Below are 25,663 nucleotides of genomic sequence, written 5' to 3' on the forward strand. Positions count from 1 at the left end.
TCCCGCGCACGAACCAAAGGGGGAGGGGCGCGCGCCCAGTCAAGCTCGAGCCTGGTTTTGGGGGTTTGGGGGCCGGTGGGCGGGGTCAAGCCCGTGTTTGACAGCTGGAAGATAGAAGCGCGTGCGGCTCCTGCGCCAGCGCACTTTCGCCAGCATGGACCTCTACAGCTCCGTCCCGAGCTGGTGAATCCGGAGCCGGACGCGGAGTGAGCGAGGACCCCCGGGCTGTAACGGACTGGAGCGGGTGTTTGTTTGTTTTTACTCGGGGGGGCGGTGGGATGCAGCGCGCCTTCTCCTTCCCGGTGACGGCGGAGCGCAGCCGGACCAAGGAGCGGCTGGAGGCCAGTCTGGCCGGACTGTGCGAGCTGGAGCTGCGCCGGCAGCGGCAGGAATGTCTGGTGGTGGGGGCGCTGGCTCTGGGAGAGCAGCCGAGCCGAGCAGCGCTGCCCTCCTTCTGGGGCCAGGAGAACTGGACCCTCAGGCGCCAGCTGGTAGGTCCTTCACTCTCTCGTTTGAGGCGCCACCGTCTTTCTTTTTCATGGAAAAGTTGACCAACAGTCCGCGTTTCTGTCTTTTGGGGGAGATTTGTGCCCTTGAGCAAGCAAACAGGGGGAGGAGCGATCCCCCATATGTGACACGGACCCACTATTTAATGGCCCATTGTTCCTTCAACACGCACTTTTGCACTTTTACAACTGAACCAAGTGTCACCGCGCACTTCACACACCATCCGATATCGTCCTATATCGTCCTAGGTTTCACACGTCTGATTTACTGCTCTGCTGCCGCGACCGTCCTGAGAGTAAAACCAAAAAACCGCTCACTAAGCAACACGAACTCGTTCCGTTATTCACACCCTTTCGTTTCTAGTTGATTCCCCGTTACATCTTTTGACGAAAACATTTATTTTACCGAAGCAAAAGGGTGTATTTAAATTTTTTCTATTTTTTAATTAAATGCATATGAAAGTGTTTTTATAATTATAAACCTTAAACAATTATTTTTACATGTGATTTATGTTTTTTTTCTGTCAAAATAATGACTGAATTGTGATGAAAATCTTTATTATACAGCCACACTAGATTCTCTCCCTAAATAATCCACCTGAAAGTGTTGTGATGGCTCTGACAAAAGGTGTCCAATACTGAGCGACGCCACAGCATCTTCACATCAGGCCTCAGATTCCACTCCAGTGCATCATGGCTGGATCTGGACTTCCATCTCCCACGTGCGCCAGCTGTCTCAACATCACCACAAAAGGAAGGATTATTAAAAAGGGGTGTATGAGAAATTCAATCAGCCGCCTCCTCTCCACACCTCAGCCTCTCCTCCTCCTCCTCCTCCTCCTCTTCCTCACTCAGGACCTAACAATGGAGGCATATGGAGCAGAATACTAATGACGCGAGTGGAAGCCTCGGGGAAGCTTAATAGTTTTGGCATGATGCGATAGTTTGTTTGACTGGTCACGAGTCCAAATATCTGCCGGGGCACAAGCCCAAATTGAATAGCCACAAATGACACGTACGTGAAACAAACGCACACGCTGTAAAACAATTGAGCTTGTCACACTGTGCTGCATTATGATGAGACGTTTCTCAGGATGAACAGTTTCAGCTTCAGTCCACACAACCTCAACATCATTTGGTCAAAAAAAAAATGGTCCTGTTTCCAGTGTTTAAAAAGAATTCCAAGCAGTGATCTGGATCACTCCCAAAATTGTCTCATATTTCCTGAAACCTTCACCCAAATCCATCCTTAACTTTTCTCGTGATTTTGAACAGAAGTGGACGAACCGACACGGTTAGAAACGTAACCTCCTTGGCAGAGATAACATCAATTACGTTCTTGATACCTTGTAAAACTGAGTGGAAATAATAGAGTCAGTCCACAACTTGTAGCAGGGATTCCTCAAATAACTCAACTAATTTTGGTTCATGCGATTCAGAAATGTGAGGTGGAAAATGTGAATATATATGGAGGGTTCCCACAGAAAATGGTGGTCATTGCTGTACACATGCCAGTCCTGTGAGTGGCGCTGCATCACTCTGCGACTGCTTGAAAACAACAAAGAAGAAGCCGGTGTTCTGTGGATCCTCGTTGTGTTGGTAACGTCACAGAGTGTCTCTCAGACAGTGAGTGAGAAGAGCACGTGTCTCATGCTAGCTCCGTCATGGTTAGCAGAAAATGCTAACAGAGTGAGCAGACGCGAGCATGAATCAAGACGATGCAAGTTTTCACTTTGGTGGAGCCGCGGTCAAGGCAAGCAGCCGTATGAGGATCCTGAGGATTCATAAGGCCGTATGAGTCGAGTCGCTGCGTGTCAGATGCATTTTAAATGGCCAGAATGTGTGTTGTCTCCTGGCTCAACTCAAGCTTCCCCGGGACAGACATGGTGGACCCCATGTTGCAGTAGATTCGTCCTTGTGTCTGGTGGAGGAATGTTTCTCACTCGTGAGGGGAAATTGTGGCGCCTTTACATTTGTCTGGACTCGGTTCTGTTCTGAGAAACCCTCCTGAATCACACGGAAACAGGAAGCCGCCGTTTCATGTGCAATTTTCCGTCTTTCCTTCCAAGTGGATCTGTGTTTCTGAAGCCCGACGGGCCGGTGGTGAGTGAGCTCTGGTGCAGACGCTTCATCATATCAGGTCGCCATCTGCGTCCCAGCCAAATCTCTGACTGCAAATGTAGGTTAGCGGCCTGCGTCTGTGTTTGTGTGAGACAAAAGCGTCTCAAAGCTGCCGACAGAAGTCGAGGAAAGTGGGTTAGCACGTGGTTGTTTTCCCCACAGCTGCCGCCCCGCCAGGGATCGCGGGAGAAACCAAAATAGCTGATGGGACGCTTTGCTGTGTGTCGTGTACAGACATGACCGTGAATGTGGCCCCACACTGGCTCCTGGAGCTGGAGGTGCTGGAGGTGCTGACAGCAGTGGGAGAGAGAGCAGGCGGCACCCGGGAAGCACCGAGCTCTGACCTCACACTGCTGGAGGAGCCGGACACAGTCCATCAGTCTTGTATGAGTGTGACGCACCAGACGCTCACCTCTACTGTCCTCACCGCCGCTGACACAGTCATAGTTAAAACCCTGTGCACAAGTACTTCATGTGACGATGAAGGCCCCCCACTTTTCCATCGGCTTTTCTGAGGCAGACTATACATGTTTCTCCTTCCTCCTCGGCAGGTTTTTAGCTAGGATTTTGAAACTGGCCGTCCGAAACCCCGCCAAATATTCCTCCGATTAGAAAGCAATGAGTTAGTTTTGTGAACAATTGTTTACAGTTTGGAACTTATCTGTGGTTTCCTCCTGTCATCAGCGTCAGACATCCCATCAATAGCAGCGCTTCCATGCCGCGACTGTCGCCACTTACCACAAGATTACAACAAATATGGCGGCCGCGATGGCCAAAATAAGCTGCGAATTTGGATCGTATTGGGCCCCAAATTACCAAGCGGAAACACAATTGAACCAGTGAGTTGAGACTACGAGTCTGGCAGTATACAGCACTAATAATACATTTAGGGCGTCCTGCAGAGGAAACAGGGCCTTCTGCAGTTTAGACGCAGCTCCTCGACGAGCCAGCCTCTTCTTTATGTCCTCTCTCCACGTCCCAAGTGTCTCCATCCCCAACATTCCTGGTCGATCATTTGTTTCCACAGCGGCTTCTCCCCACCTGTCCAAACCATCCAAGTCCGGCCTCCCTGACTGGGTCTCCAAACATCTGTCCTTCATTTCTCTTGTTGTCCTTTCTGCTGCGGAGAGCCTTGCTACACCATCTAAGAAGAAGAGAAGGACGCGAGCGTTGCCAGCTCGTGTCGCTGAAACACACAGAGATTTGGTTTTCTAAATACGTCGGACCGTTTTGTGCATGAACAGCTTGGAGGGAAATGAGGTCACGGTGCGCACCAGGATTTTTTCTCCATATGGAGGGAGCAGCCCTCACCCTTGTCCAACCCCCGAGACATTTCTGAAACTCATCACCCTCTGAAGCACTGTTTCCTGCTTTTGAGGAACATATTTTGTGACCACAGGTTTTTTTCTTTTTGTCTTTCATGAACAGCTGTTGAGCTCAGTTTATTAGGCGTTTAGGTTGTGTGACATATTCAACTGTCTGTCACAGACTTTGACTTTCAATATGAGCAAAAATAGCAACTTATGCTCACCCGAAAAAAAGTGGAACAAAGTTAAAGCAAGCTGTAAAGAAATGGCATCAGATCGTGTTGGCTCAGCCTCCTGTTTCCAGATGGGAAAGTGGAGCGTTGAGGCTGCCAGGAGTGATTTAGGTTTTCACCTTATCACGATGGGACTCACACTTCGTGTTCATGGTGTGGCTGGTTGGTTCGAATGGCGAAGGCCAGGGAAAGGCTTATGTCATGTGAATGCCTCCCCAAATCCCCCAGCACAGACGCGCGCGTGCGTGTGTGTGTGTGTGTGTTTCCGGCCTCCTGCCGCCGCCTGTGTTTGCAGCCGGCCACAACATTGCTTTAATTAAAGAGCGTCCAGCGGTGCGGCCGCATGCCTCCTCGGCTTCCTTCCATTCCTCGCTCTAGTTCTATCTGGCGTCGGCGGCTGATTATGGCTCAGCGCCACAAAGCTGACATTGTCTGCCTGCACCCCAAGTTTCCCCTGAAACGCAGCATGGAAGCGGAAACTGGCCGCAGCAGAGCGGGGAGGTTTGAAGAGTTGGAATGATCAGATGAAGACACCGTTCCCATTTGTGTCCTTGTGCGTGAGCATCTACTGGATCAGGTCTCTTCAGCCCACATGCCACCAAACAACAGTCACGCTCTTCGGCTTCCAAAATAAGGGGGGCGGGGCCGAGAGGGGTGTTGGCCTGCTGCATGCTCGACCCAGCTGTGGCTCTGGCAGCAGATTTATTCATCTCTAACTTCAGCTGGAGCAGATGATGGTGAAGGGATGAAGAGAGGCGAGTGCCAGCGCTTGGTCTTGGGTCTGCGATGTGCGTTGACTGTCGCTCTGACACATTGGCGTGAGGCATATGGAATCAGATTTGGGTCAATAACAATCAAACAAAAGGTTTTACAACATGTTTCGTTTGCAATGTAAAAAGTTTTGTTGATTACTATTGACCCAAATCTGATTCCATAGAGGCAGAGCTCGGCGTCACAGAGCTGAAGCTCCAGAGAGGACGTGATCTGGTGGAGAGGAGGTTCGGGAACGTGTTGGAGAGAGGATGGAGATAGTTTGAGGTGGAAGTTTTTGTCTGCGTCACCCACTGTGAAGCACTTCTGACAGAGAACTCCATAATTTGTTTCTATTCTGAGCTTGTTTTTTTGTTGTTTTGCCCATGTTGCCATTATCTTCAGCGCAGCACAGGACCAAGATGGCACTGGTTGCCACTCGTCCCTTGGTCTCTAAACTTGCTTCACCCATTTTTTCATGAAGATCTTCATCATTTGGGAAGAAAGATGGGCTCATACTTTCACTTTATGTTGACGCCTGACGGTCAGCTGTCACCAGGAAGTGTCTGCGCTGAAGTAGCCTTCACTGTTTTGCTGTTCAAATTCAGCAGAACCAAGTTAGTAGACATTATAAGATCATTTTATTGGTTTGAGATATTTGATGCAATATATGCTGAAACATTGAGTTCTGGGTGGAGCTTTGAAGCTAGTTCCTGCAGCGTCGCTGTTGTCACCCAGAAGTGTAGCAACGTCAAGTCAAGTCCTGTGGTGAGCGGATCATAACAACACAAACGGCTACACAGCCAGGACACTTCGACACGCAACACAGCGCTTGTCACTTCATGCAAACATTCTTCACGCATCCGTCTCTGTCTGGATCAAAGGCTCGTGTAAAGTCCCTCCCAGCAGCTGCTCATAAGCCATGAACCCTGAGCCTGGGTCCAGTTCTATTCCGACGGTGCTCCCAGCCTGTGCACCTTTGTGTGTTGGCTGTGTGCTGAGGTGAGGCCCGTCTGGGCCGTGTGCTTCTTCATCCCCTCCCCCAGCCGCCAGGGCCGGAGCAGGCAGTCAAACAGGGGTGATCCAGACTGTCACGGGCCCATGGGGGGGACCATCAATAATGGAGTGCAGTTACAGAGCAAGAGGAACCTGCAGCGGAGGCGCAGCAGCACCTGGCCGTGTTGAGCAGCTCGCACCATGGCTTCCTATGTGTCGGGTCTAATCCCGAAAGGCCATTCACTGGAGTGGAAACCGCATTATTGACGAATTGATTTCCATTGTGCTTCCTCCCTCCATCCATTTCTTTCCCCCGTGTCAGAGGCTGAAACAAAAGGCCTCCTATTCTCATGTCCAGCGCAGACAATGCGCACTCTTGTCGGGACAATGCACCGCTGATGTCCGGGGTGAAGAGGTTGTGTGGGAGGCAGAGGTTAGCGTGGGTCAAATGCCCCTCAACTGCATTTGCATCATGGGAGCCTTCAGGCCCGGACTGAAATTCAGAGGGTGAGAGCCGCGAGCAGAGGGTGGGCAACCATCCACCCAAGTGTTGTCACTAGCAGAGGGCCTCAACCCTCCAGCATCTTTTGGGGAAGCTCATATTTTCCAATAGAAGTTGACTTATTTCAATTTGTTCTTTTTATGTTTAGTTTAGTTTGGCGGGGAGGGGAGGCGAGGGGCTGACCCAGTTTCCCTCGTCATGCTATTTGAAAATGTTTTTTTAATCTCTACATTTCTGTGGATGTTGTTTCCAATGCAGTTATATTCCTTTTCTCATAGTATTTTTTTCTTTTTTTCCTCATATAGTGTCTCTGTATACTTCCAGATTTGAATGAATTATATCTCTCTAAGTTTTGTTTTTTTTATTTCCAACTTTCCCTCAGTATTTCAGCCCCAGCTTGACAGAATGCGGAGGAGCACGGGGCAGACTCCAAATATTGTCAGGACTCTCTCTCTCTCTCTCTGTCACGAAGCTTGATGGGAAGAATGTGACACACTTGGCCACTGATCAGTTGCAGCCTATAAATAGAGAGGACAAAGCTGTTGCCCATTTTCTTGTGAGACTGACTGAAGTTGTGCTGGCTCCACCGTTATGAGGCAGGATTTGACTTAAAGCCTGGACTTGTTACTGAGACACTGTTTATCGTCTGAGGTTTAGCTTTAGCATTAGCTCCCCGGTCACACGGTCAGCTGTCTGGATGACAGTCAGGTCTCTGCTGTCTGCTTTCAAACGGAGAGTCAGAGCGACTGGTGCCTGTAATATGCTGATTTCAACATGATGCTATTGAAACCACATGAAATATGGCTTATCAATGTCCTGACAATACAATATAAGATCTTTTTGTCCATAAAAGTGGGAGTGATGTCCATGTTTTTATGACATACACATACACAATAACTCACAAAGAAAATCTGCATATTTTTCATTTGGACTTTCATAGATGAAGTATCTGCAAACTGACATCAGGTGTTCCTCCACACAGCTGATTGTTAATTATCAATCAAACCGAGGGGTGCAAAGGTCGTCATGGTGTAAGCCACGCCCACTCAAAAGACTTGAAAACGCGGCAGTTCAGCTGCCTGCCCGCAGACATTGCGTCATGAGAGCATGACTCTCAATCCTGCTCCTGCTGCTGCTGCTGCTGCTGCCTGTGTTTTAATCTGAACTTCTCTTTTCTGGTGGCTGGATAACGTTGTTTATTTTGTTTAAGGTTGTTTTCACTGGCCTCACTCTTCATATAGTATTTGCATTTTGATCAGAATATCCTCCATGTATTCGTGGTTTGAAAACACATGCACATCACATGAAGAGTTATCTCATTAAGAAGTTGAAAACAGAAAGTGATTTCATCCTAACTGGCCTCGACAAACACGCAGCTGTGCTTTATCATGAGACAGCCAGGGAAAAACATCACAAACTGAGGCGCGACGTTTCATTTGAGAAGCACATTTGCTTTGTGCTGGGATTGTGGAAGCACCCTGCGAGGAATGACCCCTTTCACGTTCCACTTGTGATCCGAGCTTACTGGTCTGTAGATGATGAAACAACAACAACTTAATTCAACGTTTCTTTATTTGTATGTCACTGAGGAGGACATGATAAATAAGGCCTCCGATGAGCAGCACTGCTCTGCACAGAATCCCCCAAGAGCCTGTTTTGAAGAGGCAGGATACAAAGGGAAGGCAGCCGGGCAGCAGGCACATTTGTCAGCATGTGTCTGTATTTATATAAATGCATGCATCAGTCTTCCCTGACATAAAAGAGGGGGCCTCTGCTCCCTCCACGACTCAGCCCTTTGAATAATTCATGTTCCAACTGACTGCATCCTGTATGAGCCGGCTTACGTAAAAGAACCCGAGCACGGAAGGCTGCGCAGAGATGCACTTAAGAGTCTTTGTGTTTATCCACTCTCGCCGCTCCTGTTTACATGTGGCCGCAGAGTTGCGCGCTCAAGTGCCGAAGAAGAAAAGGACCTTTCTTTTCTGGACACCTTTTCATTTGAACGGTGCTTGTTTGTTGTTATTGTCATGGAGCTGACAGGAATGGTCCTGTAGTTTAGCTGAGCTGGACGTCCCACGCAGTACTCACTCCAGCTCCATCCTTGAGTTAAACACACTTGGAAAGATCCCTGACTTCCTCCTGGACCCTGGTGTCAGGCAGATTTCAGAGGCCGCTGCAGCTGTAGTAACCTGAGAAGGAGCCGAGTCGGGGGGAAGAGTGCTTGGCAGCTGGAGTGTTTACCGTGCGCTGTGTGACTGTGCTTCAGAGCGCCCTGCAGAGCTCGCCCTGGGGTCTGATGCAGACGCTGGAGCAACAAGTGGGAGAGCTGAGGGTGGACAGCGAGGACCGTGACGGGCACGCAGAGGCAGGGGACAGTCGGCCCAGCTCAGGTGAGGCACCGCTGACTCAGCTGGCTCTGGAGAGCACGGCGCTCCTAACTGAGGTCTCCTCCCCAGGTTTCTACGAGTCCAGTGAAGCTCAGTCGCCGAGGGTTTACCCCACTGACCCGACGGAGGCCGCCTCGCCGAGGATGCACGCCAAAGATAGACCAAAGTCTCTGGGTGAGGACTGACCCGGCAGAAGTCCAGCAACCTCATAGAAACTTGGTGAACATGAAGAATTGTTGATGTCATACATGACTGGATGAGAAGTTTCTCACAAAAGGTGCAAAGAAATCCAGACTTTCTTTGGGGGAGCAGGGACTGTTCCCAACCCTGTTCTGACGGCGTTGAAGGTCCTCGGTGAAGCCGAGCTTGTTACCATCCTGAGTGGTTTCACGCCAGCAATGACTGGTCTGATGGGTTCGGCTGGTGTTCACCTCAGGGCTTCTGAACCTATTTGATCTGGTAGCCCACCTTTCCCAGAACAAATGGACCCGGGGCCCATTAAAGTCATAGGACTGATTCATGACTCTTGATTTCATTTGTGATCAATAACCATATTCAATCTACTGACACGTAAAACAAACCACAACCCTGTGAAATGACATGAAACCAAGCCATGTTTTCGGTGCAAAGATATTTATTTGTCATGGAAAAGTCCAACCAGCAGCAGTAGCAGGTGCAAGTCATGTTCATTTTACTAAAGGAAAAACACACTTGATGCAAACTGTTGAGAAAATTGGAAAATACAATTCTGAATAAAATAAGACCATGTCGAAATATCATAAAATAAAAACAATATATTTTATTTAAACTCCAAAGATGATGTAAGTAAAGCGTAATTGAAAGTATCACCATAAAATGTTCTAATTCAATTTCAAAACTGCTCCACCAGGGGCTTTCATGAACAGTATTTACTCTTGTGGAGGCGCCATCACTTTCTTCATCATTGTTTCTTTCCAACAACTTCTCCATAGTTCTCCAACTGTCACAGATTTGCAGCTGCCAAGTCAGGTCAGTGACACACTACTGCCAGCATACGTGGCTCATGGATTAAAACTGAGCGTGTCACGGTCCAGAGGTGTAAAACAAAAAACATTTAGCGGCCCTCTGAGAGGCGCTCGCTATGGTTAAGAATGACTGGTTTAGCTGTAACCGGCAGCGTGTCTGGTATACAAGCCGAGCACGCTCCACACCCTGGTGCAGACCAAACACGTCCCTCATCTCTAACTCTTCAAAAACTCAGCACGAATCGCTCCATTAGCTGTTAGCAGGTTCGCCATATTGCTGTTAGCGTCTGCATGGATGTGGCCCCACAGTGCCCCTAGTGTTGGCTTCAACTTTCTATGAAAGAGTATTGATTCTCAAGTCTCTGCTCACTTCCTGTTGCTTCTATCGGTGAAATTAAATATCAATTCTAAACCAGTTATTTCCCCCCAATATTCAGATGTGTTTAATTTGTATGCGATTTTGTCACAGTCCCGTCTCTTGTCTGTCGTCAGGAGACCCCCATCTACTCAACGGAGATGCTGAGTCATCAGTCCTGCGCGGCGGCCTGCCTCGGTCCTTCTCTGCTCCCTACCCGCCACTAGAGGGCATTGCAGAGGAAGCCAGTGCCGGGGACCCCTGGCAGTGGGACAGCAGTCGCGGCTCCCCGCCCTGGGACGAGGAGCAGCTGCATGCAGAGCAGGTGGGAGAGGGTTGCTACCAGCAGGCCCTGAGGGTGGAGAGTTACATCCTGAGTCTTGTCCAGCGCCACGCTCTGCCTCCCCGGCCCTGCAAGCCCCGCACCAGCATCAGTCCGGACCCCCTGTTCTGCAACGGGTCGGGTCACAGCTCTCTGAACAAGAGACATCGCTCCCTGACCAAAGACCCACCTCCGACTGAGCCCTCCAGCCACAGGAGCCACGGCTGGGCTTGTGAGTCGCCCGTGGCTCAGGCTGTGGCGGGAGAGGCCCCATCTTTGGAAGAGGACAGTTACCTGGACCTGCCCTACCCCCAGTGCCGGACACAGTCTGAGGCTGGGAGGCTGCCTTCACCTTTGCCCTCCCAGGACCCCAGCTGCAGCCTCGCTGCTCCAAATCTCTGCTGCGAGCCCTTGTCTCCCCAGCGCTACCTGTACGGCTCGTCCTCGGCTCCTCCCAAGGATCACCTGGTGAGCGCTCAGTTCATCCCTGGCCAGGACTCTGGCCGCTCTCCCCGGCGCCACCATCCAGACCGGCCCTCACCCCACCGCTCCGTCTCCCCCCCCGAGCCCCACAGTGCCAAATCCAGATCTGCCAAGAAGAGTTACAGCGAGAAACAGAAAAGCAAGAAGTCCAGCAGCAAAACCAGCCGGAGCCAGTCGGAGAGCAGTGTCCTGGCCCAGCGAGTGGCGCTGGAGCGCAGGTACAGCACCAGCGAGAGGCATCACAGCAAACCTGAGGAGTGTGTGAACCACTGTGAAGAGCCAGGGCCGCACCCCGCCGGCTGCAGCGGCGGGGGGAGGCGATGGTGCTCCAACCTGGAGCTCAGCCAGGACGAGGGGGAGCCTGCTCCTGAGCAGGTGCAACGACGACCTGCGAGGAGGCCCCGCCAGGGCTCCTCGTGTCACTACCCCCAGCCACAGAAGCAGCTTCCCCAGCGCTGGCACTCAGAGCACCGGGAGAGGGCGCCGCTGTGCCGGGGGGAGGAGGCCTACTCGGCCGCCGCCCCCGCCGAGTCCGAGTCCAGCATGAGCGAGGTGTACTCCCCGGCCTCCAGCTCGCTGTCCAGCGATTCGGACGAGAGCGGGGGCCTGGTGTGGCCCCACCAGCTGCCGCCGCGCCTGGCCGCCGCCTCCACGCCGTCGCCACAGGCTGCTGCCAACCCGCCCGCTCAGCCCAAGGCCTTCGTCAAGATAAAAGCGTCGCACGCTCTGAAGAAAAAGATCCTGAGGTTTCGCTCTGGCTCTCTGAAAGTCATGACCACTGTGTGAGGACAGTCCAGAGCAGACGCCGCGGCAGGAGCCAGACCAAATCTGAGACTGTTGACAGAGAAGCAACGGACGTCTCTCACCGGACGTGTTTCTATCAAGTCCGTCGGACCGTGTTCAAGCTGGAGCAGGAGCAGCATTTCATGGCCAAAGCACTGCACTCGGACTGAGCCTGGGGTCAGTGGAGGCGTTGGCTGCGCAGAGATTAGACCCCCAGCACCTGAATGTGACTGTAACTCTATTTGAACTTCACACACCAACCGCATGAACCACAGCAGTGACGTTTCCTGCAGATCCGATGACTGGCAATGAACCCGTTGGACATCAGATTCATGACCACATCCATCGTTTCTTCATACGTTTTTTTAATAAACCAAGCCAACCATATTGAAGTCACTTCCCTGGATCAGCTTCTTCTTCATGCATCACCTCTCTCTTCCCCAGTCACTGCTGGGGCTTCTTGACACTGTACACTTACTTTAAGTGCTCAGTAGGTGTCGCTGTTGGATTACAAATGAAGTGAGGTTTCATTGAAATGATAGTGAGTGCCATCTAGTGGCCACTGAAAATAAAGCCATGAAGTGTTTCACGAAGCCTCCCAGCAGCAGATACTTGTTCATACTTCATGGTACAATGAAGCCACCCAAACCAGCACTTGACATTGTTCTATTTATTTTGTATTTTTTCATTAACATCACCTACCTGCCTCTCTGACTTCTCTCCAGAATCGTGATTTTTCTGTTCATATATAAACATGTTTTAACATCTTTTTTTCATGTATTTATGCTGCTCTGAAGTATTTAGTTCCACTTATCTGGAATGGAGACTCAACACTGTTTCAAGTGTGATTGAAAAGCCTGTAACCAAACTCCTTTTCTTTGTCACTTTGTTAGAGCACACATTTGTATCTTCTGTTGTTCAGCCCAAACTATCCGTCTCTCCAGACTCTCACGTTACTCTGGCTATGTCTCATGTAAATCACTAGTATTAAAGTGTCAATTTTGTTTACAGTGTTGGACACCATGACCAAATTGTTTTTTTATGAATGTAGCCATGAGCGCGGCGATGCCATCCAAGAGAGTGATATTGAGCTGTCATGTCAATTCTCACTGTGCTCTTCACACACTGTAGTTCTGCTTATCTTAACTGGTGCGGTGTGGGCGGCCACACTGTGGTGCCAGGACAGTTGTTCACTCGACAGAGGATTTTGTGTCATTACAAGAAGTGTTCTTCAGCTTCCTGTGACAACACTGTGGTGACAGCGCCTTTACAGAAGTGGTGGTTATTGTCAAGACGCTTCTCAGATGGATTTTGTTCACTGAGGTCAACTGAGTACGAACAGTGACGGACAGAGTTTGCACATTTACCACAGTGTGTGTGTACGTTTATTCATGTTCTTGTAGGAACCAATCTTTGACAAGACACTGATCTTATGAGGGTGAAAATGTCAAATGATTCTAACTGGCTTCTGGTTTGTCCTGGTTCAGGTGAGCCATGTGCTCTGCATGGTGAGGTTCAGGGGGAGAGGCTGGGGAAAGGGTGATGGCCATGAGAGGCCCTCATAAGGATACGTGTGTTTGTGTGACAGAGACTCACCCGCCGGGTGTGGACGTCTCTCATCCGCAAATTCATTTTTTAACTTGTCATTTTTTGATACAGGAAGTGGTGAAATCTCACTGATGCGATCGTCAATAGACTTTAGAAAAACACCAGCCAGGAGCCTCACTCAGCCAGCGACTGACTGCAGGCCACATCTCTCTCAGCATGAAGGGCCCAGCCACAGTACCGTGCACGATGGCACGCGTTTGTCACTCTTGTCAACACGTGTCCACCTGTCTTCCTGTGTGGAGCTTAGTTTTCAAAATAAACTTGTGCATATCACTTGCTTCTGCCTTCAATGAGATTTAATACACAAACAAAAGCACCTTGTGGTTTAATGCACATAACAGAGGTTTTATTATATGCATCACAATCCAGCTGTTATCACATACTTTGCAAAGTATTTCCTCACAAGCTGTTACACCATCGCTTCCTCTGTCCCTGTCATGCTGCTTTTTTTGGAGCTTGTGTGTCGAAAGTCAGCACCAAAAGCGGGCTGAGTCACATGACTTCCTTCTGAGAGTGTTCACGAGACGCGGGTGTTCCACAGCTGCAACGGTCGCCGGTTACGAGATGTATCGTAGCAAAAATGCACAGGAAAATGCTTGGAGTCTAGGGGCCCAAATCAGAGTCGGTGAATCTCTCGGCCGAGGCTGGATGTCTTGGTCTCGTTGATGTCGTCGTTGTTGTTGACGCTGTGCTTGACGGTGGTTTCTTCGTTGATGAAGTGGAGGAGGTTCCGCAGCGAGCGGTGGACGCTGTCCTTGAAGCCACGGCCCAGGCAGACGTAGAGCAGCGGGTTGAGGCAGCTGTTGAAGTAGGCCAGGCACAGGGCCAGCACGTGGGCCATGTAGAGGGCGGGGCCGCGGGCGGAGGCCCCGCCCAGCGAGGCCAGGTTGACCAGGTGCAGAGGGAACCAGCAGAGGAAGAAGCTCAACACCACCGCCACGATGATCCTCAGAGTCCTCCTGGAGCGGTGGCGACCGCGCGACCCCCCGCTCTCCGTCTTCTGGTAGACCCTGCAGTGGGAGCCCAGGATGGCCAGCAGGGGCAGCAGGAAGCCCAGCAGGAAGTTGTAGCAGGTGACGAGGATCTTCTGCTGGGAGGACGAGTAGTTGAGGAGGCACTCCTTCTTCTTGGTGCCGGCGCTGATCTCCATGGTGAAGACAAAGTGGGGAACGCTGCCGAGCAGGGCCAGCAGCCAGACGGCCGCGCAGAGGAGAGCAGCGCCCCGGGGCCGCCTGTGGTTCTGGCACCACACCGGCCGGCTCACCAGCATCCAGCGGTCCAGGCTGATCAGCACCAGCTGCAGGACGCTGCACAGCATCATGACGTAGATGGCCGGCTTCACCAGCTTGCAGGCCAGCGGGCCGAAGGGCCAGTGGTCGTCGTGCGCCAGCGGCACCATGAGCAGCGGCAGGGACAGGCAGCACAGCAGGTCGGCCAGCGCCAGGTTGAGGAACCAGAGGCAGGTGACGGAGCGCGGCATGCAGAAGCCCGTCACCCACACCACCAGGGCGTTCCCCGGCACGCCCAGCAGCAGCACGGCGCCGTAGCACACCAGAGACACCACCTGCTGCGGCAGCAGGCCGGGCTCCAGGAAGACCGGCGGCGGAATCTCCGTGTCGTTCCTGTCGTAGTCCAGGAAGCCGTCCAACAGGCCGTAGTCGAAAGGCTCCATGGGAAGGTTCTGTCTGAGGACATCAGTCGTGCGCTCAGTAACACACACACAAAACTACGGAGCCCTGGAAGGGACATGCATGACTTTCTTTTTCTCAACCCGAGATAACTGTTATGTTTTGTCTGGATAAGAAAAGATAAAGTCACGTATGCCAGTTCCAATACATGCAGCTTAGTCACATGTGGTATTGTTTTGAGGAGAAGGCGCTTGACCAGAGTGTTAAAAGCGCAGAGATATTCTCACTCACAGACACAGACGTTGACAAACAGTTGCGAAGCCATGGGGGACACAGTGGTTACAGGAGGATGCGCTGACATTTACCATCGTATCTGGAGTTAACCGTTATCTCAGGATGAAAAAAATAAAGTCATGCATGTCACTTCCAGGGCTCATCACTTTTTTCTTTTCGCATTTTTGACCCGCAGGAGACTTTCTTCATCTCACACAGGAAAAATTCACTCTCTCATCTTTCAGTTATTCATGCATCTGTTCGTTCATTCTCAGGAAATGTTGATGATGAGACAAGAAAGGTGCAATAACATCGGGTGGTGAAAACCGCTGCGTGCGCAGTTTTTTGCCATTTACAGCATGGTTTGACGAGTCAGAAGGAAACGGTGAGGACCTGAAGTCGACCTCTACATGGAGCTTTTCAGTCTGAGTGGACGACACAGGCTCGGTCCCAGGAGACAGGCGGAGGGCCTGGATCACGTCTCTCATGTTTAGATGGCGGGAAGCCTCATGATATAATGACTTGTAATAAGTGTCACCTGGACAGAAACAAATGTTTTACTGGCTCGTATTGTCTCATTGGCAGTTACCAAGCCAAGGTGCTCGTGTGTGTGTGTGTGTGTGTGTGTGTTGAAGCTGTCAACACTGTTGCTCCAGTGAAACGGCTGGAAGCATCTGCAGCTGAGGCTGCGGCGCATGTGCTCTCATGCCACTCACTCAGTTCATGACACCAAATATTCCTTTGATTTAGTACATTTTGTTTGATGTTTGTTTCATGATGGTCATGATTACTCCATATAGAACCACTTCACCTGAAACTGCTGACCCAGTTTGAGTTTGTTCAAGTCAAATGTGGAGGATGGCAGTCGACACAGATCTGCCTGAAGGTTTCACAGCTTCATTTGAGTCGCGTGGATCTGATCTTCAGCAGAAGTGACTTGTTACTGAGCCGTGGCTCAGAGGATTCAGCCTCACGCCTAGATTTCACCGCGTCTCATTGTCTTGTTAGCAGCAGTGGAAAATATTTACGGTTCATCTCAGCATCAGAAGAAACAAAAAATTCACCGTTTCCGCTGGAGAGTATGAATGATCAAATCATTTTACTTACTTGTGCAGTCTGATGTTACTGGTGAGCAGCTGTGAGGAAGTCTGAAGCCTCTGTGGTTTCTGTCCATTTTATACCCACACACACACACACGCACGTTTGGTTTTGCTATCCTTGTGAGGACCTCTCGTGTCCATCACCCTTTCCCCTGCCTCTCACCCTAAACCTAACCATCCAAATCACATGACCTGCCTCAACCAGGACTCTGAAGCAAACTTGAACCCAACGGTCATGACCCAGTTGTTTTCAAATCTTGAGGCTTAACTTTGTGGGGTCCAACAAAAGAGCCCCACAAACGGTCCTCACAAGGATAGTGTTTTGTCAAGAATGGGTTCCCACAAAGTAGGACAAACACATATACACACACACACTTGTTTCCAACAGACAAGTGACATCACTAATCTCCAGTTAATTTTATTCCACAGCTGTGAGTCACAGTAATCCCATGATGACTCCGCCCACCGTTTGATTCCGTCTCAAACAAAAACATTGCATATACAGATTAGGCTGCTGAAGAGTCTGGCCTAATCCCTGGTGAGAGCCAAACATAATGCATGCTTTGGTTGTGAAGCAGTGAGACGAGTCACGGCGCTGACAAGCGACCGACCCAGGACAACGTGGGGAAACTAAACTGCTGACTAATACATGCTTCATATTCAAATAAAACCGTTCTAACGCAGGTTTTTATTTTTTTCTAAAGTGATGAAGCCCTTGTTCATGAGGTCAGTCATGATCTGAATCACAGCTACTTCCTCCCACGCTCATCTAGACTCACTGGAAATATACATAACTACATCAATGTTGTCACAGCAGCTTCGTTGGATCCCGAAAATAGTGCCGAGAGGAGGAAGCGAAAACTGCAGCCTCAGCATTTGAAATTGATTTGAAATAACAGACAGCATGTTTTGGAATGTGTTTCCCAAATGTTGTGGCCGTGCAGGCGCACGGCCATTGTCCTGAGAGATTAAGGAAGGTGAAGGAGGGGAGAAGGGTTTTCACCCGCTGATGTCCGAAGGCTGATCATCACGCGCTGGAAACAAGACTCCGAGTCAGTAGTGAAGTGTTCATATGGTCAGAACTGGCGGGAGTTTGAGAGCGAACTTTGCTGGTTGCTCTGCCTCAGGCTGAGCTGACCGTGGTCGGTGGCAGATGTTGCAACACGGAGGTGAGAGATGTTGTGACACAGGAAGTGCTGCTTCAGTTGAAGGCCGGGGCGCTGCTGGGCGGCAGGGTCGGCGTCTCGTCCCGGAACGCGTCCGACTGGAGGTCTGCAAGATCAACAGGCGTGAGAGTGATGTCAAACACTGGGGCGAAGTCACAGGCCGTACAGAGGAAACACAGGGCTGGAGCCGACAAACATCACAGCACCGACCTGTGACGTTCCAGATGAAAATACAGCTCTTTTTGTCCATGATGACAATTACAGCAATGCTGTAACTAAAGTGTGATTTATGGGCAATAACAGGAGCATGCTGTATAATAGTCATTAAAAGAAAAAAATAAAGACTAATGCCGGTCAATATGGTGCAGGCCTTGCTGTTTGTTGTATTAATTTTTTTTATTTTAATTTTAATTTTAATTTTTAATTTTGTTTTTATTTTTATTTTTATTTTTATTGCACGATGTACAGAAGCACTTTCCTAGTTGGTGTGACCCTCACTGACATTTGCAACAAAGCTTCTCTGATTCTGATGCTGACATATACATCAATACATCTCCTACAAGCATATAAACAAAATAAATGCCGGCTATATTCCATGGGTGAAGATGACTGATGTGTGAGACTGTGAGCTAAAGCAGTGAAACTGTGTGGCTCAGGTCCATGGAGCTACTGTACGTCTGCTCTGCAGCGACGGAGCGGCAAAACTGAAAAGTCATCCAGAGTAATTATTTGGGAAGTTGTTTTGCTGAGATGAATTGGCTTCTGAGAAAAGAGCTTCCACATTTCCAAAAAACAGGACAGGTCAGACAGGAAGTGAGCACGGACCCGCCTCGCTGCTCTCAGGCCGTTGGAGTGAAAGTAAGAGGTTCAGCAGTGACCGAGAGATCGGGCGCATGCTCGACCTCCTGCCTGTGTCATCTCCTGATCTCCACTCGGAGTGTGACAAGCGTCTTGTGAACACTTGTGCGACTCAGTCCCATCAAGCTGCAGCATCTGAGGCCGCAGTGACCCACCGATCAGAGTCAGGCCCGTCTGCTGGCTGTGGATGAGGGTGGTCTCGTCCTCGTCCTCTTCGCCCCAGTCTGCGATGTTGGCCGGGGGGATGCACTGCTCCAGGAAGAGGTCCTCCTCGTCCTCCTCCAGGTCCCCGGCCTCTGGCGGCCAGCGCAGCTCGCCGCTCTCCACCTCGCTCACCTCCGTGGGCTCCACCACGATGGAGGGCAGCCGCTCCTTCTCCTGGCTGCTGTCCAGGCTGTGGAGGGAGACGTCGGGGATCAGGACCACCTCCACGGGCTCCGGAAAGATCTGCAGGGAGAGCAAGTCCAGCAGCAGCAGCAGCAGCAGCTGCGGTCACGTCGGCCAGCCAGAGAAAAGCACACTCGACAACCCCCACAATGCACTGCAACAGCTGAAGCTGCTCTTTACATTCAGGGAGGTGAAGACGTCCATTTTTAATCCTGATAAGAGTTTTCACCATCTCAAGACAAATTCATTCAAGTTTAGTCCAGCGACTTGAGTATTTTCATTGAAATGTATCACTTTATTCCCATATTACAGTGTTTCATTATGAATGTCAAGACAGGTAGGTGTGACTAATGTAACTCGCCTGAGTCGGCATTATGACCTGCTTCAGTCTTCACCGGTGAGTTGTTTCTCAGCATCCAAGGCTTGAGAAATGCACGACAGTTTAGAAGTAAAAATGAGTTTAAAAATGAATGATCCATGGTCGGGCCGCGAAGTAAAAGCTTTTTTGTTCCACACCTCTGGGCCGTGAGACGCTCGGCTTTAATACACTTGCCACGTATGGAGGCAGTAGTGAGTCACTGAACTGACTTGGCAAATCTGTGACAGTTACCAACCAAAAAACAAAATGAGTAAAAACTGTGAATTGTTAATAATAATGTTAATGATATACAATTTGATCAATTTTCACTGAGTAAATTTGATGAACATGACTTGCACCTGCTTCTGCTGCTGGTTGGACTTTTCCATGACAAATATCTTTGCGCTGAACACATGGTTTGGTGTCATTTTGGTTTAGACTTAGAGACTTAGACTAGACTTTGTTGATCACTTTGGGATGACTCCCTCCAGGGAATTTACATTTCCAGCAGCAATAGAGGCAAGAAAGGGCATGCAGTCAGGGAGAGCATCACACAGAGAAGAAAAATAAAATAAAATAAAATAAAATACATATATATATATATATAATAAAATTTAAAAAGTTAAAATTAAACTAGATTAAAATGGGTTGTTGCACCATAGAAGTTTGTTTCACGCGTCAGTAGATTAAATATGGTCATTCATCACACTCAAGAGTCATGAATCAGTTCTATTTCTTGAATGGGCCCCAGGGCCATTTGCTCTGGGAAGGTGGGCCCCGAGATCAAAAAGGCTCAGAAGCCCTGATCTATTCAGTATGTCGGGTCGAAATTTCCAAATGGTGGGCAGATGAGGCTTCATGAAACAGTGTCCTTATTTTCAGAGCCCAGCAGGTGGCGAGTGACGTCATGTTTTCAGGGAACCCACCTGAAACGGTGCTCTCTGGTCCTTCCTCTCCATGTCATCGGCAGTTTGGCTGCATAACTCCTCCATCTCTCTGTGGAAATGTGCACAAACGTGATCATTGTTCAAGGTTTAAAAATCCCCCCGACAGATTTATTGGTGAAATCATTTCTTCTTCCTGTAGGCTTCACTAGAATCTACATTTCCTCATCCCATTTTGAATCAGTGATTTCATTTCTGTTTTCAACTAAAGCCCTGTGTCTCTGGAAGAGATAACTCAATATTATTTGACTTTAATCCGGGGGATTTGTTTCATAACCCTGGCAGATCATGGGATTATTACCACAAATGTAGACAAAAGTCCCTCGAGTGATGGAGGGGTTTGCTTCAGTGAAGAGGAAATGAATGCAAATTCTCATTTTAGCGAGCGGAAGAGGGTCAACTGGCTCTGAAGCAGAACTTGATCAGAAGTGGTGATACCCTCCAGGCTCAAGTCTCCGTCCATATCCAGCTTCTGTGGCTCCCAGAAAAGCTGAGAGGGGATTAGAGAGGCCTCGGCAGCAGCCGGATCCTCTTTGCACCCTGGGACTCACCGTCTTCACCGGCTGAGTTAGTTTGACGCCGTCTGACGTGCGACTCATCAGCTGCTCGCAGCAGCTCACGTTTACTGTGCTTGTCTGACGTTTACGCAAAGCAAAACTGGGATAAACTTTCAGGACAGTAACAGTTTACACATGACACAATACCACAGTGCTAGTGTTCATATGGGCATTCAGGCAAAGTTAATGATCTTCCAGTTCCTCACCTCCATCTTGACTCACACATTTATTGAAAAAAAAACAACTTCGACAACTTCTCTTGTTGTGACGACTACATTTACAAGCACAAAACTGCCTTGTCAGCTTCTTCTCACGCAGCCGCTGTGGTCCCCACTGCTGCTGCAGGTGTCAGTGATGTCATTCTGAACATGGCGATTCTCACTCTACCTTTCTTTTTTACACTCTTTCCTTATTGCTTACTATTTCTTTCAAGTCTTTACTTCCTGCATGACAGAGACTTCATTGATCGAGGGAATTCTAGCATGAACATGAGGTCAAGAACGGGTGACAGATGTGTTGGTGTCAAGCAAAGAGCTGTGATTTTTTAATTCAGAAATGTGCTCATCCATGCGGGTTCTGACAGTTAACCTTTCACTGGGCTGTGAGAGGAAAGCGGAGTGCCTGAGGGAAACCCACTTGCCTCTTGCTGGACTCCATGCTACAGCCCTGAAACTGCTCCACTGGCTTCGTATTTCTCTCCAACTCCGATGTAAATCAGATCATATTACGCAGAACCAAGTGGAAAAAATGGACCAGGTCACCACGTAAACCTGGATACTCACTTTTCCCACCTGTAAATCCAAGTGTTAAAGCCAATACTGCAGCAGAACTATTCAACATACATGCTTTAATAAGAGCAGAGGTCCCCAACAGGTGGAAGCCACTGGCTTTGATGCAGCAGCTGAGCAATTCTGCTGAACTCACACTCTGTATGTTCGTCTGAATCAGGCTGCCGTGATAACAAACTGCTCTCAACACCACAACTGAACTGGAGAGCGAGGACGTCCCGTTCCCGTCCGGACGAGATCAGCTGACGCGCATGGACGTCCCGCGGTGCAGTTTCTGATGTGAGGCCGTGACAACTGTCGCACGCTAAGCGGTTTCTGTGCCACCTGGGATGGAAACTTACAGGAGCTATTATGATGAAGAAGCTTAGGCAGGATGTAATCCCTGCCAGATACACAGCGCCACACACCTGCACGTTTTCACTCAGTGGCCACTTCTTTTTGGAAAGAAAGAGAAAACTCCCAGCAGGAAGATGAGGCCAGGGCAGGCATGATGCCATGTAGGATGCCATGTCTGGGGCAACTTCAGTGACCTGTGAATACCATCCAAGGCAGGTGTTTTTAGAGAGGATTCCTCCACCAACTGGAGCCTGACTGACTGATCACAGTCCAACCTTCCGCCTGAACCATGACAGTCCACAACAAACTGTTGACTATCTGGACAGACTTTTGAAAGTGATCAACCTCGCAGCTCTTCACTTTCCGTCCAGGAGGCCAGGCTTTTTCAGTCCCTCCAGGCGGGTGAGAGGCACAGCAGCCATTAGCAGTCCCATTTAAGGAAGTTTGGAGTTGAACCTTGTTTTTTCTTTCTTGTTTTTGATGCATACCTTGGTCCTTTCTGTGTCACCTGCTGAGAGCCCTTGTGGATTTGCTCTGGTTTCCTCCCTCAGTTCAAAAACATACGCTGATGAGGCCAAATTGACCAACACAACTGTCTTGTGTTGATATGAGGATCAAGTTTGTTCCACCGCTGGGGCTGACAACTGCTGTCTGACCAGTTGATAATCACACAACTGTTCAGATTCCTCCGCCTCTGTCACTACATTTATGGATGAGATGCAGGGTGACACAGAGTGGCACGACGGTCGGCGCCTGGGAAAGTCCAATATTTATGACTATCGAATGCATGTTTTACTTTATTTTATACTCCTAACAGTGTGCTGGGAGGATGTCATTTATACTGGATGTCTTGCATTTAGTATTCATGAGAATAAAGTTTGAAGACATTTTATCTTGAGGTGAGGTTGAATTTGTTTGACCTTTGCTCTCATCACTGTATGTGACAGTTTCTGTGAAAAATACACACAAAACCCAATAATAATAATAATAATAATAATAATAAACCCAATAATAGGATTTGGGGTATGGACTTATATGGCCATATATATAATCCAAGCAAATAAAAATTCACCGGTCACTCATTTTCGGAGATAACTGCGGCAAACACATCAGCAGTTTCCACTGAGCTCAGCGAGTCGAGCAAGTGTGCTCTCCCCTCCGTTCCAGGAATAAAAACATCTGATATGGGACAGAAAAGGTGACAGATATTGAGCTCATTTGGGCTTTTTGCGGCTAGAGATGAAAAAAAAAATCGGACTCAGAAGTTTTATTTTGATTTAGAAAGATAGTTCACTGTTCAATTCAATGCAGCGTGGTTTCACAACATATCGCTCTGGAATCAGCTTTCTGGTGGGTGGGTTGCAACCTGATGAGGAAATGGCCACGAAATGGAAACTCTTCTGGGGGTTGTGAAAGAAGTAAGAAGCAAGATTTTGTTTTCTGTTGAGGCCGCTCTCAAAGACAAACTTGAAGAAAGGAAACCCACCACTGGCTGTTCGTAAGGTTCCCCCGAGTCATATTCAGTTCAGAAACACCCACAAAGAAAGTGGCACCGTGGATGAAAATGGAGGTCAGCAACAGTAGAGCGGAGCTGCCCCTCTTACCTCACGGTCTGGCGGCAGCGGTCTCCTCCGTCCTGGCACAGATCCACGGAAGAGAAGCCGGGCTCCTCCACGGTAGGTACCGGTGGCATGATCAGGGTTGCAGGTTGGGAGGAGCAGCTCCCACAGCAGCCCCCTTCTGCAGAGCCCTCAGTGAGGCGTGTGGCCTCCACGGCGAAGCCTGGATGAAGGGGCGCCCGACACCCTCAGCAACAGTCAGAGTTCCGTGGAGGATCAGTGGGTCCTGCCTCAGACTGAGTGAGTCCACTCTGTTCAACTTCCTCCTGGTGTCTGGCTCCATATCCCTTCCAGTCCCAACCCACCGCCAGGCTTTGGAGAGGAGCAGGATTAGCGTCTCTTTCGATTAGAGAGGCTGCGAGGGTGACGTCATCTGAGCCTGAGACTCGCTGCAGATGAGCTGGCGCACTGGGCACCGGGGCACCTTCACACACACACACACACACGTTTTTAGGAAAGTGGGTCTTGGTGACCACTGACCGCCCACTGGTGCTTGCTCACTGCTTCCATCAAGCCTGCTCTCCATCCTATTGTGTGTCTTCTGTTACTCCCTCAGTGGATTTAGATTTGGACGAATCATGGAATTAGCCCAGGGATCAAGGGCTCAGAGTTGGGGAGGGGACGGAGAGATAGATATATATATAACAGGGAGCCGCCATTGCTAAACGCACACAGCTCACAAAACATGACCAACTTTATCCACCATTTTTCCATGTGAATACTGAGCAGATAAAAAAATATATTTTGCATGAGTTGGTGGAAGTTGAGTTTTGAATTGGCAAATGTGAGTGGACGTACATGCTAAATTAAGCATTGTTGGTATTGAAAGATCAGAACTGTGGTGTGAATAATTTTTAACTTGTTAGAGCAACCTTAAATCATCTGCTTCAGATACATGAGCTGCACATGCTTCACGTATCTAAGAAATAAATGAACAAGTTTACTGCCATCCGTTCTACTGTTGATAATTGTTTTCAACCTGTCTGCAAACGTTTAAAGGTAATTCCGAAACAATCCGTTTTGACTTGGACTAAGACATGCAGTTTCACCTTCATCCTCTCGGTGGCGCTGTCTTTAGATCTGACCATCATCATGATTCACATCAAACGCTGAATCTTTTAAGCGTCAGTTCCTCATCATAGCACATTATTACTTTAGAATGGCAATAATACCAGACTGTATATAAATAAGCGCGTCAGTCAGGATAATATCAGCATGTTGAGGACAAAAGTAGATAGATTATTAAGAATCTCCATGTCATAACAATTCTCTCTTCTTTTACCTTCAAATCAATCTCTATTTTGTTCTTTTGGTTTTGTTTTCTTCTTGTTTTCTCGTTCACTCTACCAATTTGCTCCATAAATCCTTCCTTCTTCCAAATGATTCGTCTTCCCACCCTGCGCAGCAGAATTCAGAGGTTCAGGTCCAAAAGACCCAGTGTTTTGCTCCAAGGAGAACAGAGGTGAGCGTGTCTCTATTTCCATTTTCCATTCCGAGTTCCTCGTGTGATGATCCATTCAAAGACCTTAAAACAATGTTATCCACTGTTTTCTTTTGCTCCTTTTCTCCAACCATTAAGCGCTGCACACTGGTAAAACATCACTGAAAGATCATTTTTTTGTTTTTTTTTTTATTTCGGCTGCTTCCTGACTGAAGTGTGTTGCGTAACTAACACACGCTTGACGTGTCCGCAGGTCGGGAACACGGCAGTAAAACACCCTCCAACCAAGCTCAATGAAAGACGTGTTTATCTGTGAAATGAGTCAGATGCACCGGTTGTGGAGAAATAGGAGCGTCACGTGACGTCATGCGATGCTCTTCCTCTTGCGTAGTAGGCGTGCGCGCTCTCGCGGCGGGAAACAAACCGAGAGTTGGGGGTGGGGGGAGAACTCGGTATAAAAGTGGGTGTCTTTGCTTGTAATTACCGCATGAAAAATGTAGTGAGACCTATTTTTCAACAGGTTTGGATGCTGTCAGACCAAGTCAAGGTCCATGGCACAGGATTCTAGACGCGGTGACAACCCTACTCCTCCTCCAGATATACTCAACATAGGACTCCATCTGGCAGATCTGCGGCCTCTGGATCGGTTCAGATTCCAACTGAAATGGAAGCGTCAGTCCAGCATGAACTGAGCGCCACGCCTGTCTTCAGCGTCAGGCCCAGTGGCCTTCGCGGCCAAGTGAGCCCTCGGTGACCCCTGCCACTCTGGGGTCTTGAGGTTCGCCACGGTGCTGATCAACCAGGGAGGGGGCTACAGCCCTGGAACGGGGGTCTTCACCTGCCCGCTGGAC

At 49.2% G+C, this 25,663-nt stretch overlaps 3 protein-coding genes across 4 annotated transcripts; 1 reads left to right on the forward strand and 2 right to left on the reverse strand.

The window, feature by feature from the left end:
- Positions 1 to 84: 84 nt before the first annotated feature.
- On the forward strand, positions 85 to 13,595 carry LOC128764276 (dapper homolog 3). 2 transcript variants are annotated; one of them, XM_053873922.1, is made up of 4 exons: positions 85 to 491; positions 8,682 to 8,805; positions 8,872 to 8,976; positions 10,299 to 13,595. In XM_053873922.1, the coding sequence occupies exons 1-4, from the start codon at positions 279 to 281 to the stop codon at positions 11,750 to 11,752; spliced, it is 1,896 nt and encodes a 631-aa protein (XP_053729897.1). In that variant the 5' UTR covers positions 85 to 278; the 3' UTR covers positions 11,753 to 13,595. The 2 variants fall into 2 exon arrangements, with proteins under 2 accessions (XP_053729897.1, XP_053729898.1); XM_053873923.1 differs by lacking the exons at positions 8,682 to 8,805; positions 8,872 to 8,976.
- A 140-nt stretch (positions 13,596 to 13,735) lies between these two features.
- Positions 13,736 to 16,508, reverse strand: c5ar1 (complement C5a receptor 1). The gene is made up of 2 exons (XM_053873760.1): positions 16,366 to 16,508; positions 13,736 to 15,042 (listed from the first exon to the last, which is right to left on the reverse strand). The coding sequence occupies exon 2, from the start codon at positions 15,027 to 15,029 to the stop codon at positions 13,974 to 13,976; it is 1,056 nt and encodes a 351-aa protein (XP_053729735.1). The 5' UTR covers positions 15,030 to 15,042; positions 16,366 to 16,508; the 3' UTR covers positions 13,736 to 13,973.
- A 251-nt stretch (positions 16,509 to 16,759) lies between these two features.
- lbhl (LBH regulator of WNT signaling pathway, like) lies at positions 16,760 to 23,787 on the reverse strand. The gene is made up of 4 exons (XM_053873761.1): positions 23,357 to 23,787; positions 20,054 to 20,123; positions 18,538 to 18,829; positions 16,760 to 17,630 (listed from the first exon to the last, which is right to left on the reverse strand). Exons 1-4 carry the CDS (start codon positions 23,443 to 23,445, stop codon positions 17,560 to 17,562), a joined length of 522 nt encoding a protein of 173 aa, XP_053729736.1. The 5' UTR covers positions 23,446 to 23,787; the 3' UTR covers positions 16,760 to 17,559.
- Between the last annotated feature and the right edge of the window lie 1,876 nt (positions 23,788 to 25,663).

Source organism: Synchiropus splendidus, chromosome 8 (assembly GCF_027744825.2).
Source record: "Synchiropus splendidus isolate RoL2022-P1 chromosome 8, RoL_Sspl_1.0, whole genome shotgun sequence".
Taxonomy (NCBI): Eukaryota; Metazoa; Chordata; class Actinopteri; order Syngnathiformes; family Callionymidae; genus Synchiropus; species Synchiropus splendidus.

Bases quoted from the DNA above. Each gene is read 5' to 3' on its own strand.
- lbhl (XM_053873761.1), bottom strand. From the start codon at position 23,445: ATGCCACCGGTACCTACCGTGGAGGAGCCCGGCTTCTCTTCCGTGGAT. The intron at 20,124-23,356 runs GTAAGAGGGGCA...ACATTTCCACAG, and splicing joins CGCTGCCGCCAGACCGTGAG to AGAGATGGAGGAGTTATGCA. The intron at 18,830-20,053 runs GTGGGTTCCCTG...CTCTCCCTGCAG, and splicing joins ACCAGAGAGCACCGTTTCAG to ATCTTTCCGGAGCCCGTGGA.
- LOC128764276 (XM_053873922.1), top strand. From the start codon at position 279: ATGCAGCGCGCCTTCTCCTTCCCGGTGACGGCGGAGCGCAGCCGGACC. The intron at 492-8,681 runs GTAGGTCCTTCA...ACTGTGCTTCAG, and splicing joins GGACCCTCAGGCGCCAGCTG to AGCGCCCTGCAGAGCTCGCC. The intron at 8,977-10,298 runs GTGAGGACTGAC...GTCTGTCGTCAG, and splicing joins AGATAGACCAAAGTCTCTGG to GAGACCCCCATCTACTCAAC.
- c5ar1 (XM_053873760.1), bottom strand. From the start codon at position 15,029: ATGGAGCCTTTCGACTACGGCCTGTTGGACGGCTTCCTGGACTACGAC.